Here is a 13,512-nt window from a genome sequence, read left to right as displayed (position 1 = left end):
AATGTCCAGAGAAAGGAGAAACTTAGGTCATTCTCCAGATTGTGTTTGACATGTGTTCCTATTACTATTATTATTTTTAATTTGGTGGCACCGCACGGCATGCAGGATCTTAGTTCCCTGACCAGGGGTCCAGCCTGGGCCCTGCCAGTGAAAGCGCCGAGTCCTAACCACTGGACCGCCAGGGAATTCCCTCTATCATATTTTCACCGCATGTTCTTAGAGTAGTTTGAGAATAAACCTTTGGAATTGGCAATTTGTTTCATTATACTGTAGCTTTTCGCTAGCATCCCCAAAGTAATCTCTAAGTGGCCAGTAGGTTACTTAAGCTGAATCTAGATCTGACCCTTCATTGATTTCTGGAGCTGGTTTTTCTGAGGATAATGGTTTTAGGCCTGGTTATTACAGTTCTGTTGTTCCACATGAGAAGATTTCCAGAACACTTTCTCTTACAGCTATAGTGATAGATAGAGCAGAAGCTTATGTTATTCTATTAGTGCTGAGCCCTTCTGGGCCTTGCCCTTGATATGTGATCAACTGGTGGAATTTTTCCATCTCTTTCATTTTGTTATCTGGTCTTAATCTTATTCAGGATGCTGAAAAATTCTTACATCTGCTGATGGTCTGAGGTATCTCTGACTCTGGAATTTATCATTGAGTATAGTCAGCTGAGTCTGAAAGATTTAGTTTTGGAGAACACAGTTCTTATCTTAGGTTTCTTGACTTGACTCTTATTGTCCTTTCATTGTTCTTATCAGAACCAATTGTTTTGACACTATGGCTGATGGAGGAATTAGGAATAAAAAGGTAGGTCCCTAGAAGAAGTTGAGACTGTTGCTAGAAATATGCTAAGACTTGGTTTCTCACTAAGGGATCACTTGGGAGATGGCATTTGGAGGGACAGAATAGACTTTAGCCAGGCATATTTCAGGCAAGGGCAGTGAAATCCTTGTGTTTAGTACTTTAGCAGATGAAAACAGCTGAGAGTTTTATATGGTTGACAGTATAAACTTTGGGAAAAGGTAAGGCCACACTGTGCTGAAAGGAAATGAAAAAAGAAATGGACTTTTTTCCATGGGGTGTGGAATGGGCTGAGACATAAATAGACTAGTCACATGGAAGCTCTTAGGAAAATATGAAGCACCAGGGAAGTGAAAATGTTATAGAGTAAAAGGAGTTACTTCCACTGTAACTAAAGCCGAGCAGTCAAGTCTAGTAAAAGCCACCATTTAAAAATATTTATTCCTTTATCTCTTTTGGGGTGAAAGAAAATTGTACTGAATTTTCTTTTTTTCTTTGTCTTCCTGAAGTTCTCAGTATAATGTTGAACATTGAAGGGCAAGTGGTTGATTTCTCTTTAGAGTGCTTGATTTAAGATCTTATTGTTTATGTAAGGATTTAATAATTATGTGATTTAAAAACAAAGTTTCAAAAATTGTATAGCCTTAAAGTGGAAGCAGTAACAGAGCTGCAATATTTGAGGTAACAACCTCACAGATTTTTATAGTAATGAAGCTGTTGATATTTAGTTTCTTTCTTTGTTTTCCCTAGAGGTTTTGCTACTTGTTGATGAGTGCTTCAACTTACACATTTATGATGATGTGGGAGTACAGCCACTACCTCTTGTTTCTTCAAGCAATATCTCTCTTCTTGCTAGATAGTTTTTCACTGGAGCAAAGTGAAAAGGTATTATGGCATTTCAAAATTATTATTTTAAATCTAGAGAATAAATGTCTTTATAGGGTTGTATAAAACCACTTAGCTTTTAAGCTTAATTTGAAATGTTTTAATAGGCTCTGATTTATACTTCTACTCAAAAGGTTGCTAAACTTATTCTCCCCTAGTCCTTTTAGAAGCACTTTGAAATTCCCTTAAACATGGTCTGCTTAACCAGAGTCACCCCTGTGCTTCCTCTCTATTTCTAGCTACTTCTCCATCTTCCCTTTCTGTTTCTTTAAAAAAAGAAAAAGGTGAAATATAGGAATGTACAAAAGAGTATATGCATGCTGTATATACAATGTATAGAAAAAATATGAGTATTTGAACACCCAGGCCAAGATATGGAGCATATGAACACTAGAAGCCCCTTTTTCTCAGTCACATCCTGCTCCCTCCCCATCAGAGGCTAACTGTCCTGAATTTTGTTAATCCTTTCCTTCTTTTTCTTTGTTTTTTTACCACCTCTCTGTGTATTCCCAAAACTATGTTGTCAAATAATGTATTGTTTACTTTTGCCTGATTTGCTTCTGAGATTCATCCCTGGTGATGTACAGAGCTATATTTCATTCATTTTTATTTACTGATGTATTCTATTGCTGATGAACATTTCAGGTTTTTTCCAGTTTATTGTTCATATGACCAATGCTGCTATAACATTTTTATACATGTCACCTGGCACAGAAGTGCAAGATTTTTCTAGAATATATAGTGGAATTACAAGTCAAATTCATAGTGGAATTACAAGTCAAAGGATGTGTACATATTCAATCTAACTAAAGATACCAAGCCTTTCCCCAGAATGGTTATATCAATTTATACTTGTCAGCAGTAAAGGTTCCCATAAACATTTTGTTCCTTTGTTTCTTTATCTTTTTCTCTTTTGCCCTCTCATCTTTTTTTTTTTATTTATAAACATGTATTAAGTATTTAATATGTTGTCTAAGCCAGAAATTTGGGAATCTTCTCGCTCTTCTCTTCCTTTTCTTCAGCTGGTCCAGAATTCTGATGAGTACCAACATTTAGGTTATTTCAATAGAGAGAATTTAATATAAACAATCATTAACCAAGTATAAAGTTGTTAACTTGTTAAATGAAAAGGTAATAAGTACCTGAAAGTATTATAGAGGTAGCAACTTCAGGAAGCAGCTACCTCCCCTAGAGCTGAGGGCTGAAAGGAAGAATTTGGAATTATTAAAACGTAGAAGCTTAGAGGAGGGAACCCCGTGGAGCTGAAACAGACTTCTGAGGAAGGGCCACTGCTCAGCTTTGCTGGTATCTCTGAACTGGGGAGAAGGGCTCTGTGGAAATGGGACCCAGACTTCTGAGAATGGTACTCTGGCCAGCTGATTCTGCCATCTCTGGGGTAAGAAGATGTGATACAGCTCGTTCTTCAAGTGTTAGGGAAACTGCAGCTGCATCCAGCTGCCTTAACAGGAAGGAATTAACTCTGTTGGAGTGAAGAAGCATTGCTGAGGTGATCCTCCCGGGAGCTGCAGGCTGCAGTAAGGAACACGCCCCTGCTCTCTCCTCCAACTCTTATTATCTCTCGCTAACATGGATTGGCAGAGATTAATAGAGAGCCAAATGAAAAAGCAGAAATGTAGACTGAAGAAGCCGGCCCCAGCATTATGAGGCCGGGATAGAGGGATAGGTTTGGAGCTAAGAGAACCAGCAGCCAAGATGAAAAAATAGAACATGACCAGCACCCAGAAGATCCCATAATGCCCTCTCTTGTCATTGCTTCAGCCTCCCGACAGTGAGGTATCTTTTTAAAAAATGGCTCTGGCCTTTTGGGGATTTTTTTTCTTTTGTTTTTTTTTTCTTTTTTTAACTTTTAACACTCTGCCTTTTGATTCCTCCCCCTCCCCCCAACTAGTGTCTATATTTTGTCTTAGTTCTCCCCTTTCTAAAAGGAATTTATTTTATGGCAGATTAAATTATTATACTATAGAATTTTAGAAAAGAAATATAGTAAGACATAACTTTCCTGGGAGATCTTCTATTAGGAAATTGAATTTAACTTTCTTATTGTCACTGTTAAATGGACCAAGTGCGAAATCCTTTTCTCTGGTGCTACATTTCATGGGAGTATATTTTCACCGGATAGGTTTTGGGAACTGCTGCTAATGGTTATGATTTTTGATTTATGCAGCTTGATGTTGCATAGATGGACAAGACAAACCAAGTGAAATTAAGTCAGAGCCTGGGATTAAAGAAGGTTTTTCCAGTCTGATTTAGACATCCATGGTTTCAAAGCTTTTTACTTTGCGGAGAGTTCTTTCTAAAAAGGAAGTGATAAATTAGTTACATCCCATGGCATTAAAACTACGAATTGAATGGTTGTAAATATAATACTGTCCAAAATTATAGTAGAGCATTTACTTTATAATTGTAGTCAAATCTTACGTAATGAAAATATGTACAATAAAATTCATTTAATTCTCATTCATTTTACTTTTGTCCCAACAGGTTCATGAAGTTTATAAAATCTATATATTTTCTCTCTTTCTGGGATATTTACTGCAGTTTGAGAATTCGGCTTTATTGGTATCTCCTTTATTAAGTTTTGTAATAGCCTTAATGCTTGCTAAGTGCCTTCAGGTAATTAGAATTGCCTTTTTATCATTCTTGGGGGGAATTTTTAAATTGTTAATTTTTTTAAACCTCACTTCTTTGTTCATATAATTTTCCTCCCTGCATAGCTGAATGTGAAGAAAGGAACTTTCGTGGCTAAAATAATGAAAGTGATTAATTTTTACTTGGTGTGTACTCTGACAGTGACATTGAATATTATAATGAAAGTAAGTAACTCTGTGTTTGAGATTCATGTGGTAGAGCAAATTGAATAATGAAATATACTGGGCTAAATTTTAACGAGAATAATGGGATAGCAAAGTAAGAGTTTGTACAGTAACATGTTTAGTTGAACAATAATCATACCTAGTATATTAGGTGCGAAAATAGGATTCTGAGTCTTTCCTATAGAAATACTTTTTAAAAATTACACTTTATTTTTCATTTAATTTAAAATGTCATCATTACCCAATTAACACTAAGTAATATATGGAATAAATTCAGATGAGTCAAAGACATTCAAAAGAGTGGGTAAGTTATTTAAGCCAGGTGGGATAAGGTTAAAATCTTCTTACTACCCCATTATAGTTTTATGCTTAACTATAAAGTAATGTGATTGACTATGCCAATAAATCTCCTTGCTTCATAGTTAGATCATGTATTTTTAATTCATATTTTTTGTTTTGTGGTCTTGCTGTATTTTCTAGTTCTAGTATTGGACTAAAGCATATTGCTATAAACTTAGCTAATAGTTCTTTGTTGTAACTAGTGTTTTTCTCCTTCAGATGTTTGTCCCCCACAAAGAAAATGGACATATGCTGAAATTCCTTGAAGTAAAATTTGGACTAAATATGACTAAGTAAGTTTTAGATTATGTAAGTTTACCTAACTCTATAGCACTTAGAAGATAAAGAGCAAAAATAATCAAAGGAGGGAGTACACACCTAATTACATACCACTTAGAAAATAATTTGGGATATTACAATATCTAGAAGAAATAAGACATCAATACTTTTCTCATTTAAAAAAAAATCTCATTTAGGTCTTTTAAAATTAGATATACTTAAACCTCAATAGCATCACAGTATGTTGAGGCTACTTTCCTTGATGAGGAGTGATGATACAATCTAAGGTCAGAATAAATTAAAGATTTAAAATGAATAAAGAAACAAGGAAATTTTAACCACTAACTGCAAAATGTTATATTACAAAGAGTATGGGTGTAAATCAACTATAGTTCAATTAAAAAAAAAAAAAGTTCATGATATACTCCAAATCTATACTTTAAAAAAAAAAAGGGCATAGGCATTAAAAATGGGGTGGTCAGTAAGATATTTATTTCATAGCAAAGCATCTTATCTTTGGTCATAATAGTGGATTGGACCAGAAGCTGACTTTTTAAATTCAAAAATAGTGTTGTACCTTTTGTTGTTTAAATGCATTTTTTAAATCTAAAATGAAATAAATGATTTTATGTACTGATAGAGTCCATTTGCATAACAGAAAATATATATTTACCTATACATATCTCAAGTTCATATAGTAGACCGTAGAATCTTATAATCGTTTGCTGGGATTACATGGGATTTTAGATACTGTGAATGAAATTTTATGTTGTGATATATCAGTTAACCAAGTGTTTGACATTGCTTAGACACTGGAGAAGCCTTCTGAAGTGTAAATCGTATATGGCTATCTAGTAAGATAAAAGGATCCTTTAAGAGGCCATGTGCTTCATAAAGGTAGGGACCATGTCTTTTTCAGGTGTATTTGTAGGCCTGACACTCATCAGGCAACTAGTAAAAGTTGGTTGCAGACCTCCATAATTGACTGGCCTTTTCACTGATTTTCTCTTTAACCTTGGAAGACTCTAGAATGAGCCTAGCATTAAGCTCTGCTTTTGTCCAGTGTTTCTTAGTTGATGTTCTATAGTGCGCCTTTGTTCCTCATGTCAGGTACTAGGCTTCACAAGGTAATATACTGGGTATTTTAAGATTAAGACTTATTAATCTTGTCCTTAAGAATATTGCTGGCTCATTAGATAGTTTTTATACAATTAATGGCATGGGTGGTGTAAATAATAAGTGCCTTATGTGCAAATGTGCCAATTGGATATCAGGATTTGTAATTCACCAGAATTTCAAGAGACATTTCTGTTGAGACGGAATTTTAAGAATCAGTAAAGAGGGCTTCCCTGGTGGCGCAGTGGTTGAGAGTCCACCTCCTGATGCAGGGGACACGGGTTTGTGCCCCAGTCCGGGAAGATCCCACATGCCGCGGAGCGGCTAGGCCCGTGAGCCATGGCCGCTGGGCCTGCGCGTCTGGAGCCTGTACTCCGCAACGGGAGAGCCCACAACAGTGAGAGGCCCGCGTACCACACACACACAAAAAATAAATAAAATAAAAAGATGTTAGAAAAGGGGCTTCCCTGGTGGCGCAGTGGTTAAGAATCCGCCTGCCAATGCAGGAGACACTAGTTCGAGCCCTGGCCCGGGAAGACCCCACATGCCGCAGAGCAGCTAAGCCCGTGCGCCACAACTACTGAGCCTGTGCCCTAGAGCCTGCGAGCTGCAGCTACTGAAGCCCGCGCGCCTAGAGCCCCCGCTCCGCAACAACAGAAGCCACCGCAATGAGAACCCGCGCACAGCAACGAAGACCCAACGCAGCCATAAATAAATAAAGAAAAGAAAAGAAAAGAATCAGTAAAGAAGTGTTAATAAATATTTATTTAATGTGCAAGATACTGGGCCAGGTACTCTGGGGGATACAAAAATGACTACGATCTAACGCATAGCAGATTGCATTAAGCACTATAATAAAGGGATAATTAAAGTGCCATGGGAATATGGGGAAGGAAGGATTGAGACGGGGGTTATGGAAAGAATATCATTAAATTGGAATTTGAATTAGACCTTATAGAATCAGTTACTTTAGTAGGCAGATTTTTAAGACGTGCTTTCGTCCTAGGTACAAAATATTTTGATGGCAGCCTCTTTGATACAGTTGTATAGCTGTTTGGCACATTGTGAAACTTTAACCTTTTAGTTTAAACCCAGTGATTTGTGAAGCATTCTCAATCCATCCGTGAGCACTCCTGAACATCATTCCATCGCTCACCTCTTCCCCCAGGGCTAGGAATTTGAGAATTAAATGGAGGTTGAAGATGGATTGGGAGTGAGAATGCAGATAAATCTACGTATAACTAGGAGGCTTGTTGATTATATTTAGTGTGGGTTAAAAAAAAAAAAGTTTATCCTGACTGTTATAGCTCAAAAAACTTACATTTCACATTTTATGATTTCTGTCTTAATAATTAGATACCTCTTTTTAAAATGGGTCCTAGTCAAGTTACATTTATCAATATAAAACAGGGCTGTCCAATAACAATATGACATTAGTTGCATACATAATTTTCTAGTAGTTGCATTAAAAAAAAGTAAAAAGAAATAAGTGAATTTCATTTCAATAACGTACTTTATTTAATCCAATATATTAAAAATGTTATTTTAATGTGTAAACAATATAAAATTATTGAGATATATTTTGTATTTTTTAAATTCCTTTTTTCTTGATTTTTTTATCTTTGAAGTCCAGGGTGTATTTTGTGCTTAAAGACTATCTCCATTTGCGCTGGCCACATTTCATGTGCTATTAGCTACGTATAGCTAGTGGCTATCATACTGGACAGTGCTGTTAGAGGTTAGACAGTTGAATTTTTTTGTTATCTTCCAGGTAAAAATAGAAAGTAAAACTCCCCTAAAACTGTATTGGGTTCTAGAGATGGTCACATTGCTGGATCATAAAAATGTAGTTTTAAATTTATTAGGGCAGTTTGTTGAGGAGGGTTACTAATGCTATTATTTTCATTTATAAAGGGTATGACCTTTCTGTTGTAAGTTAACGGATTTAGGAAGTGCGTTTAGTTTTGTCTTAGTTTTTACTGAGATGGAAAAAATAATTTTAAGTTCAGTACTTTAAAACATCTGTGATTTTAATATCATGCTTTTGTTTTCTGTAGGAATTTTACAATGAATTGGCTCCTATGTCAAGAATCCCTTCAAGCACCATCTCAAGAATTTTTTTTGCGATTGACACAGTCTTCTTTATTACCTTTCTATATTTTAGTGTTAATTACTTGTTTTCTTTCTATGATTCAAGTTATTTTTAGGAGAATTAAGTAAGTACCTAGGAGAACCAATCATATTACTAACTAATAAATTATGGAAATATAGAAAACTTATTTTTAATATCCTTCCAATATTTGTGTGTTTTAGAGTTTCTAATTGAATTCTCTCTTTATCAGTGTATAAAATATCATTATAAGTTAAGTAGATGAAATTCAAATTTAAGCTTATACATCTAAATATGTAAGATTCATATTTATTTATTTAGGCAGTGCCGGGTTTTAGTTGCGGCACATGGAATCTTTAGTTGCGGCATGCATGCGGGATCTAGTTCCCCGAGCAGGGATCGAACCCAGCCCTCCAGCATTGGGAGTGTGGAGTCTTACCCACTGGACCACCAGGGAAGTCCCTGTAATGTCCATTTTTAATGCAGGAATAATATTTAAATAATCAGTTAAACTTTTACAGACTAATTTACTCAGATTTTTTATTTACTGTAAGCATAATTTTTTCTAATTACTTGAAACTAGTAGTATAAGTGATTTCAAATTATAAAGTTTGACTATTTAAAAATATTTTTATCAAACTTGAAAGGAGGCTGTGTGTAGTAACTTAATTTTGAGAACTTAGTAATTCAAATTATTATTTAACTGTATTGATTTAACAATCATTAGTTTAGTGATAATTCATCTTGGAAAAGGAACCTATGTATCGTTTTTATTATATTTCCTGAACTTTCATGTTTAGTCTTTATTGAGGCAGTTGTCTTCAAGCTTCAATAGCCATTTTCAAAGACTTGGAGATACCTAAGTTAGGTATTTGACCAGCAGAATATACTTTCAAATTTTAAGAACTACCTATATTTTTTTAATGAAGATATTAAAGATCTTTGATTTTTCAAATAAATATTTTCAAAGTAGTAAAAAAACATTTCTTTCAGTAGTGGTAAGTCCCTGAAAGAAACTATTACGCTTGAAGATGGACAAATTGGAGAAAGGCCAGAAATAATTTATCACGTGATTCACACTATTTTATTGGGCTCTCTTGCAATGATTATAGAAGGGTAAGTGTATATTTGAGCCATTTGTTTTTACAAAGAATTGTCCTTTCTAATGGTAGTTAATGGATACTTTGAAGAACACATTTATAAAAACACTATAAAAACTCAAAAAAACCTTAATCTAACTGGAGTTTAGAGAGGTGTTTATAGTACAGTGAACCGATATTTACTTAGTAATTTATTTGTTCAAAAACTACTGAATGTTTTCCAAGGGCCAGGCATTGTGCTAGGTGCTGGGGGTACAGTGGTGGACAAGATTCTCTAACCTTATGTGACTCATGGTCTATTGAAGGTGACAGATGCTAACCACACAAAAATAAAATTATAACTTTGATAAGCGAAGGAGAGGTAAATGGTGTTATGAGGGTGAGGGTGAGGGTTCAATATACCCTTTTCTTTGAAGTTTGACTCAGATGAGAAATAAGACATAGGAGTATGAAATGGTTCTGAGCACCCAATTTCAAAGTGGGGAGGAGGTTTCTTCATACCAACAAACAATTCTCTGGACACCAGCTGGGTATCCTACAATTCAACTCAATTTTGACTATCTGCCAGAAGTACCATCAGAATCTACAGGCTTGGGTTCAGTCCAACAAGACTCCCCTGCTACCTCTTCAGACACCAGTTACAAGTCCAGGTTGTCACCTGTGTTTCTGGTGAACTGGCTATAGATCAGAGGTTCCCAAGACCCCCTCCTCAGGTTTGATTAATTTGGTAGAGCAGCTCACAGAACTCAGAGAAACATTTTACTTACTGGTTTATTATCAAAGGATATAAATCAGGAACAGCCACATGGAAGAGGTTCATAGGGCAAGGTATGGGGAAAGGGCTGGAGCTCCCATGCTCTCTCCAGGAGAGAGAAATCCCTACATGTTCACCAACCGGGAAGCTCCTGAACCCTGTACTTTTGGGTTTTTATGGAGGCTTTATTACATAGGCACGATTGATTAAATCATTGGCCATTGGTGATTGAACTCAGCCTCCAGCCTCTCCCCTCCCCAGAGGTCTGGGGGTAGGACTGAAACTTCCAATGCTCTCATCACCTGGTTGGCTCCACTGGTAACCAGTCCCCATCCTTAGCTGCTTTCCAAAAGTCGCCTCATTAACATAATAAAAGATACATTTAAGCTCTCAGCGCTTAGGAAATTCCAAGGGTTTGGGGAGTTGTGAGCCAGAAACCCGTGGTCAAAAACCAAATATATATGAGGAATATATTTTGGTCATCTGAATGATTCTGATTCTGATAAAAGTTGCATTGGAGAACTCTTTTTCATGTGTGACCAAAAGGCCTTTGAATATCTTCCACCCCAAACTGAGTTTAGTCCTTAAATTTCAGGCCTTCCCTCTTGAATGGCCAGAGCCTTGGTAAGCCTGCTGCACCTATATACACCCATGCTGCAAAAGGAAGATCCAAAATGTAAAAGCCTATAAGTGTTTGTTGAGTATTGTCACCTCACACTCACAAATCAGGTAAATTGCTGCCACAAGGAGGAGCAGTTAGGGTTCTGAAGTATAGGGAGGGGAATAAAAGCAGGGAGACGTGAAGAATATTGATACAGTATAAGATTTAAGTTTCCTTTAATTATGAATACAGATACAGAATCACAGTCATTTTAGCAGTACCCGTGGTGCTTTCACCAACAGAAAGCATAGTTATTTTCTCATTGTACTGGTTTTTTACAGGTATCTTGAATATTGTTTATATACATCACTACTTCAAAATTATAGTAATTATTAGACCTGCATCTAATGTATTAATAAACAAGTACAAATATTGCTGTATTACAAATACAAATTTTATTATTTAATATCAGTATTTCAGTATAATTGGTTTCCTTTGTAAGCCTATGTATTTTATGCATTTAGAAATGTTTTCTTATAAGGGGGTCCACAGACTTTATCAGACTGCCAAACCCATGACAAGGGGGTATCTCTATGGAAACTTGAAGTGAGAATAAGTTTCACTCTAATAATTAGCAATCCATAGTACCTAAACAGGATGAAGAAGTGTATTAATCCATGAATATTTTAAGTGATTCAGGGTTTGATTCTCATCTTGTTGCCTAGTAGTACTAGAATTTGGAGCATGGTTTACCTTTTTCCCCTCCTTCCCCTCCTTCCTCAGTTTTATTTCTCTCTGAAAAAGAACTTTTTGTTATTCCCACCATTCTTCATTGTTGGATCTGTCATTTTAAGTTCAAGATCCCTTTTTTGAACATGTAATCTGCATTATTCTATCATTGGTCCTTGATTCTCTAATTTACTCACTAGACCTCTAAGACACGATCATCTATTCATGCAGATAACTTGCATGGTCCCCTAGGAGGTGCCAGGCACTCCACCAGGTAGGCAGTAGGGATTAGAGAGAGATGAAATCTAGTCTTTTTGAATCTTTTCAGAGTTCCTATTCTAGATAAGTAAACCAAGAGCTAGAACAAAGTAAAATACTATGAGAAAGGTATACAGAGGGTGCTCTGGGCATCCAGAGGAGAGGTACTAACTCACTTGTGGAAGGTAGGTAGGGGAAATCAGCTTAAGGGAGATTTTCTAAACAGGGCCACAGTCTTGAGAAATAGAGATTGGCCAGGCTGTCAGTTTTCTCGTGTGTGTGTGTGTGTGTGTGTGTGCGCGCGCGCGTGCGTGTGTGTATAATAATCTGGGAAAAAGAAGTATTCTTTGGGAACCAATACTATGGGACGAATGTGAGGGAAATAGTGAGATATGTCCGGAAAAATAAGCAGGGAACAGATCAAATGTTTTAAGCAGAAGTTTGATATGATCAACTTTACTCTTTTATGGAAAATCTCTCGGGCAGCAATGATTGAGAAAGATTTGAGGAAAACAAGATTAGAGGAAGATAAACCAGTTAAGAAGGTATCATAGTAGAATCTAGAAGTGAGTAGCAATGGAGATGGAGTAAAGGGGCCAAAACTAAGATATTTGGGAATTGGAAACTAAATAAGGAGTTGCAGGGACTGTGGTGGAGGGATCCTAGGAAGAGTTGCAATTCAGAAGCCAAAGGAAGAGTTTTTAAAGGATATGATCAGAGAGAAAAGAAGCTGAGGAAAGAGAGATGAGTGTAGACTTCAAGAAGTCTGGCTATAAAGGGAATCAGAGGCTAAGGCAGCAACTAGAGAGGGGTGCAGTTTTACCAGGAGGGAGAAACTTGTGTGCATTATGGGATGGAAACACTGAGATTGTTCTGCAAACTCTGGCTGGAACTCTAATCATTTAGGGAAGTAGTAGAAAAAACTGAAAAGGTATGTCGGGACCATATTTTAGAGGGCCCTGAAAACCATTTGAGTGAGTTTTCATTTATTTCTGTAGGTATTGGGAAACTAAAGATTTTTGAACAGAACATGTCTTCTCATAGTTATGTTTGAAAAGGATTCATCTGGCATTTGGTTGAATTGGAAGAGAATTTAAAAGTTGAGATGTTAATTAGCTGGCTATTGACATAAAATGGTAAGGAGAGGTTGTATACGAAGAAATCAGTGGATTGGCACAATGGTCCAATGTCTAGAGCAGAGAGTTTGTGTTCCAAGGAATGTCATATACATGTAATTCAATGTGAGTAGTCTCTCCTGGAGTTATAAACCAGACTCTAGTATTGATTCTGGCTGACTGGAAAAATAGGTTTGGTATTTTCTGAAATGGGGAAGTTATTGGTTTTAGGAGTTACTGGTTAACCAGAGGAAACGAATGCAATTCCTCTGTCTTAGCAACATGTATTCTATATACATCCAGCTACTTCTCTCAAAGCCTGATTCCGTATTCATTGTTTTAAACCTTAAGTACATTCTCAAATTGGTCCTTTTGCTTTCATATCACCCTAGACCTTATATAAATTTTTTATACTTATTTTCTAATTGTTTCCCATGTGTTCAGTTTTATTCCATCTTAATAAAGCCCTCCTTGAGGGCTGTAGCCATGTCTTGTTTTTCTTTTTTTCTCTCTAGTACTTTGGTCACCCTGAAGTGTATGATCAATAAATTTTTATTAGATGAATGTTACTTTGTTTTCCCCATTTCATAGCTT

General features: G+C 36.2%; 1 protein-coding gene across 3 annotated transcripts in view; it reads left to right on the top strand.

The window, feature by feature from the left end:
• DPY19L4 (dpy-19 like 4) overlaps nt 1-13,512 on the top strand; it is a 60,997-nt gene that overhangs the window by 32,338 nt on the left and 15,147 nt on the right. For 2 of the 3 annotated variants that reach the window (XM_067711751.1, XM_067711752.1), the window contains 6 exons: nt 1,549-1,683; nt 4,186-4,317; nt 4,419-4,517; nt 5,076-5,149; nt 8,309-8,467; nt 9,355-9,477. In XM_067711751.1, the coding sequence (XP_067567852.1) occupies nt 1,549-1,683; nt 4,186-4,317; nt 4,419-4,517; nt 5,076-5,149; nt 8,309-8,467; nt 9,355-9,477 (722 nt within the window). The remainder of the gene's footprint in view (nt 1-1,548; nt 1,684-4,185; nt 4,318-4,418; nt 4,518-5,075; nt 5,150-8,308; nt 8,468-9,354; nt 9,478-13,512) is intronic. The other variant, XM_067711750.1, reaches the window with a different exon arrangement.

This window comes from Pseudorca crassidens, chromosome 17, assembly GCF_039906515.1.
Source record: "Pseudorca crassidens isolate mPseCra1 chromosome 17, mPseCra1.hap1, whole genome shotgun sequence".
In the NCBI taxonomy this organism is placed as follows: Eukaryota; Metazoa; Chordata; class Mammalia; order Artiodactyla; family Delphinidae; genus Pseudorca; species Pseudorca crassidens.
Note: the sequence above shows the minus strand (reverse complement) of the source record. Positions and strands in the feature narration are given on the sequence as shown.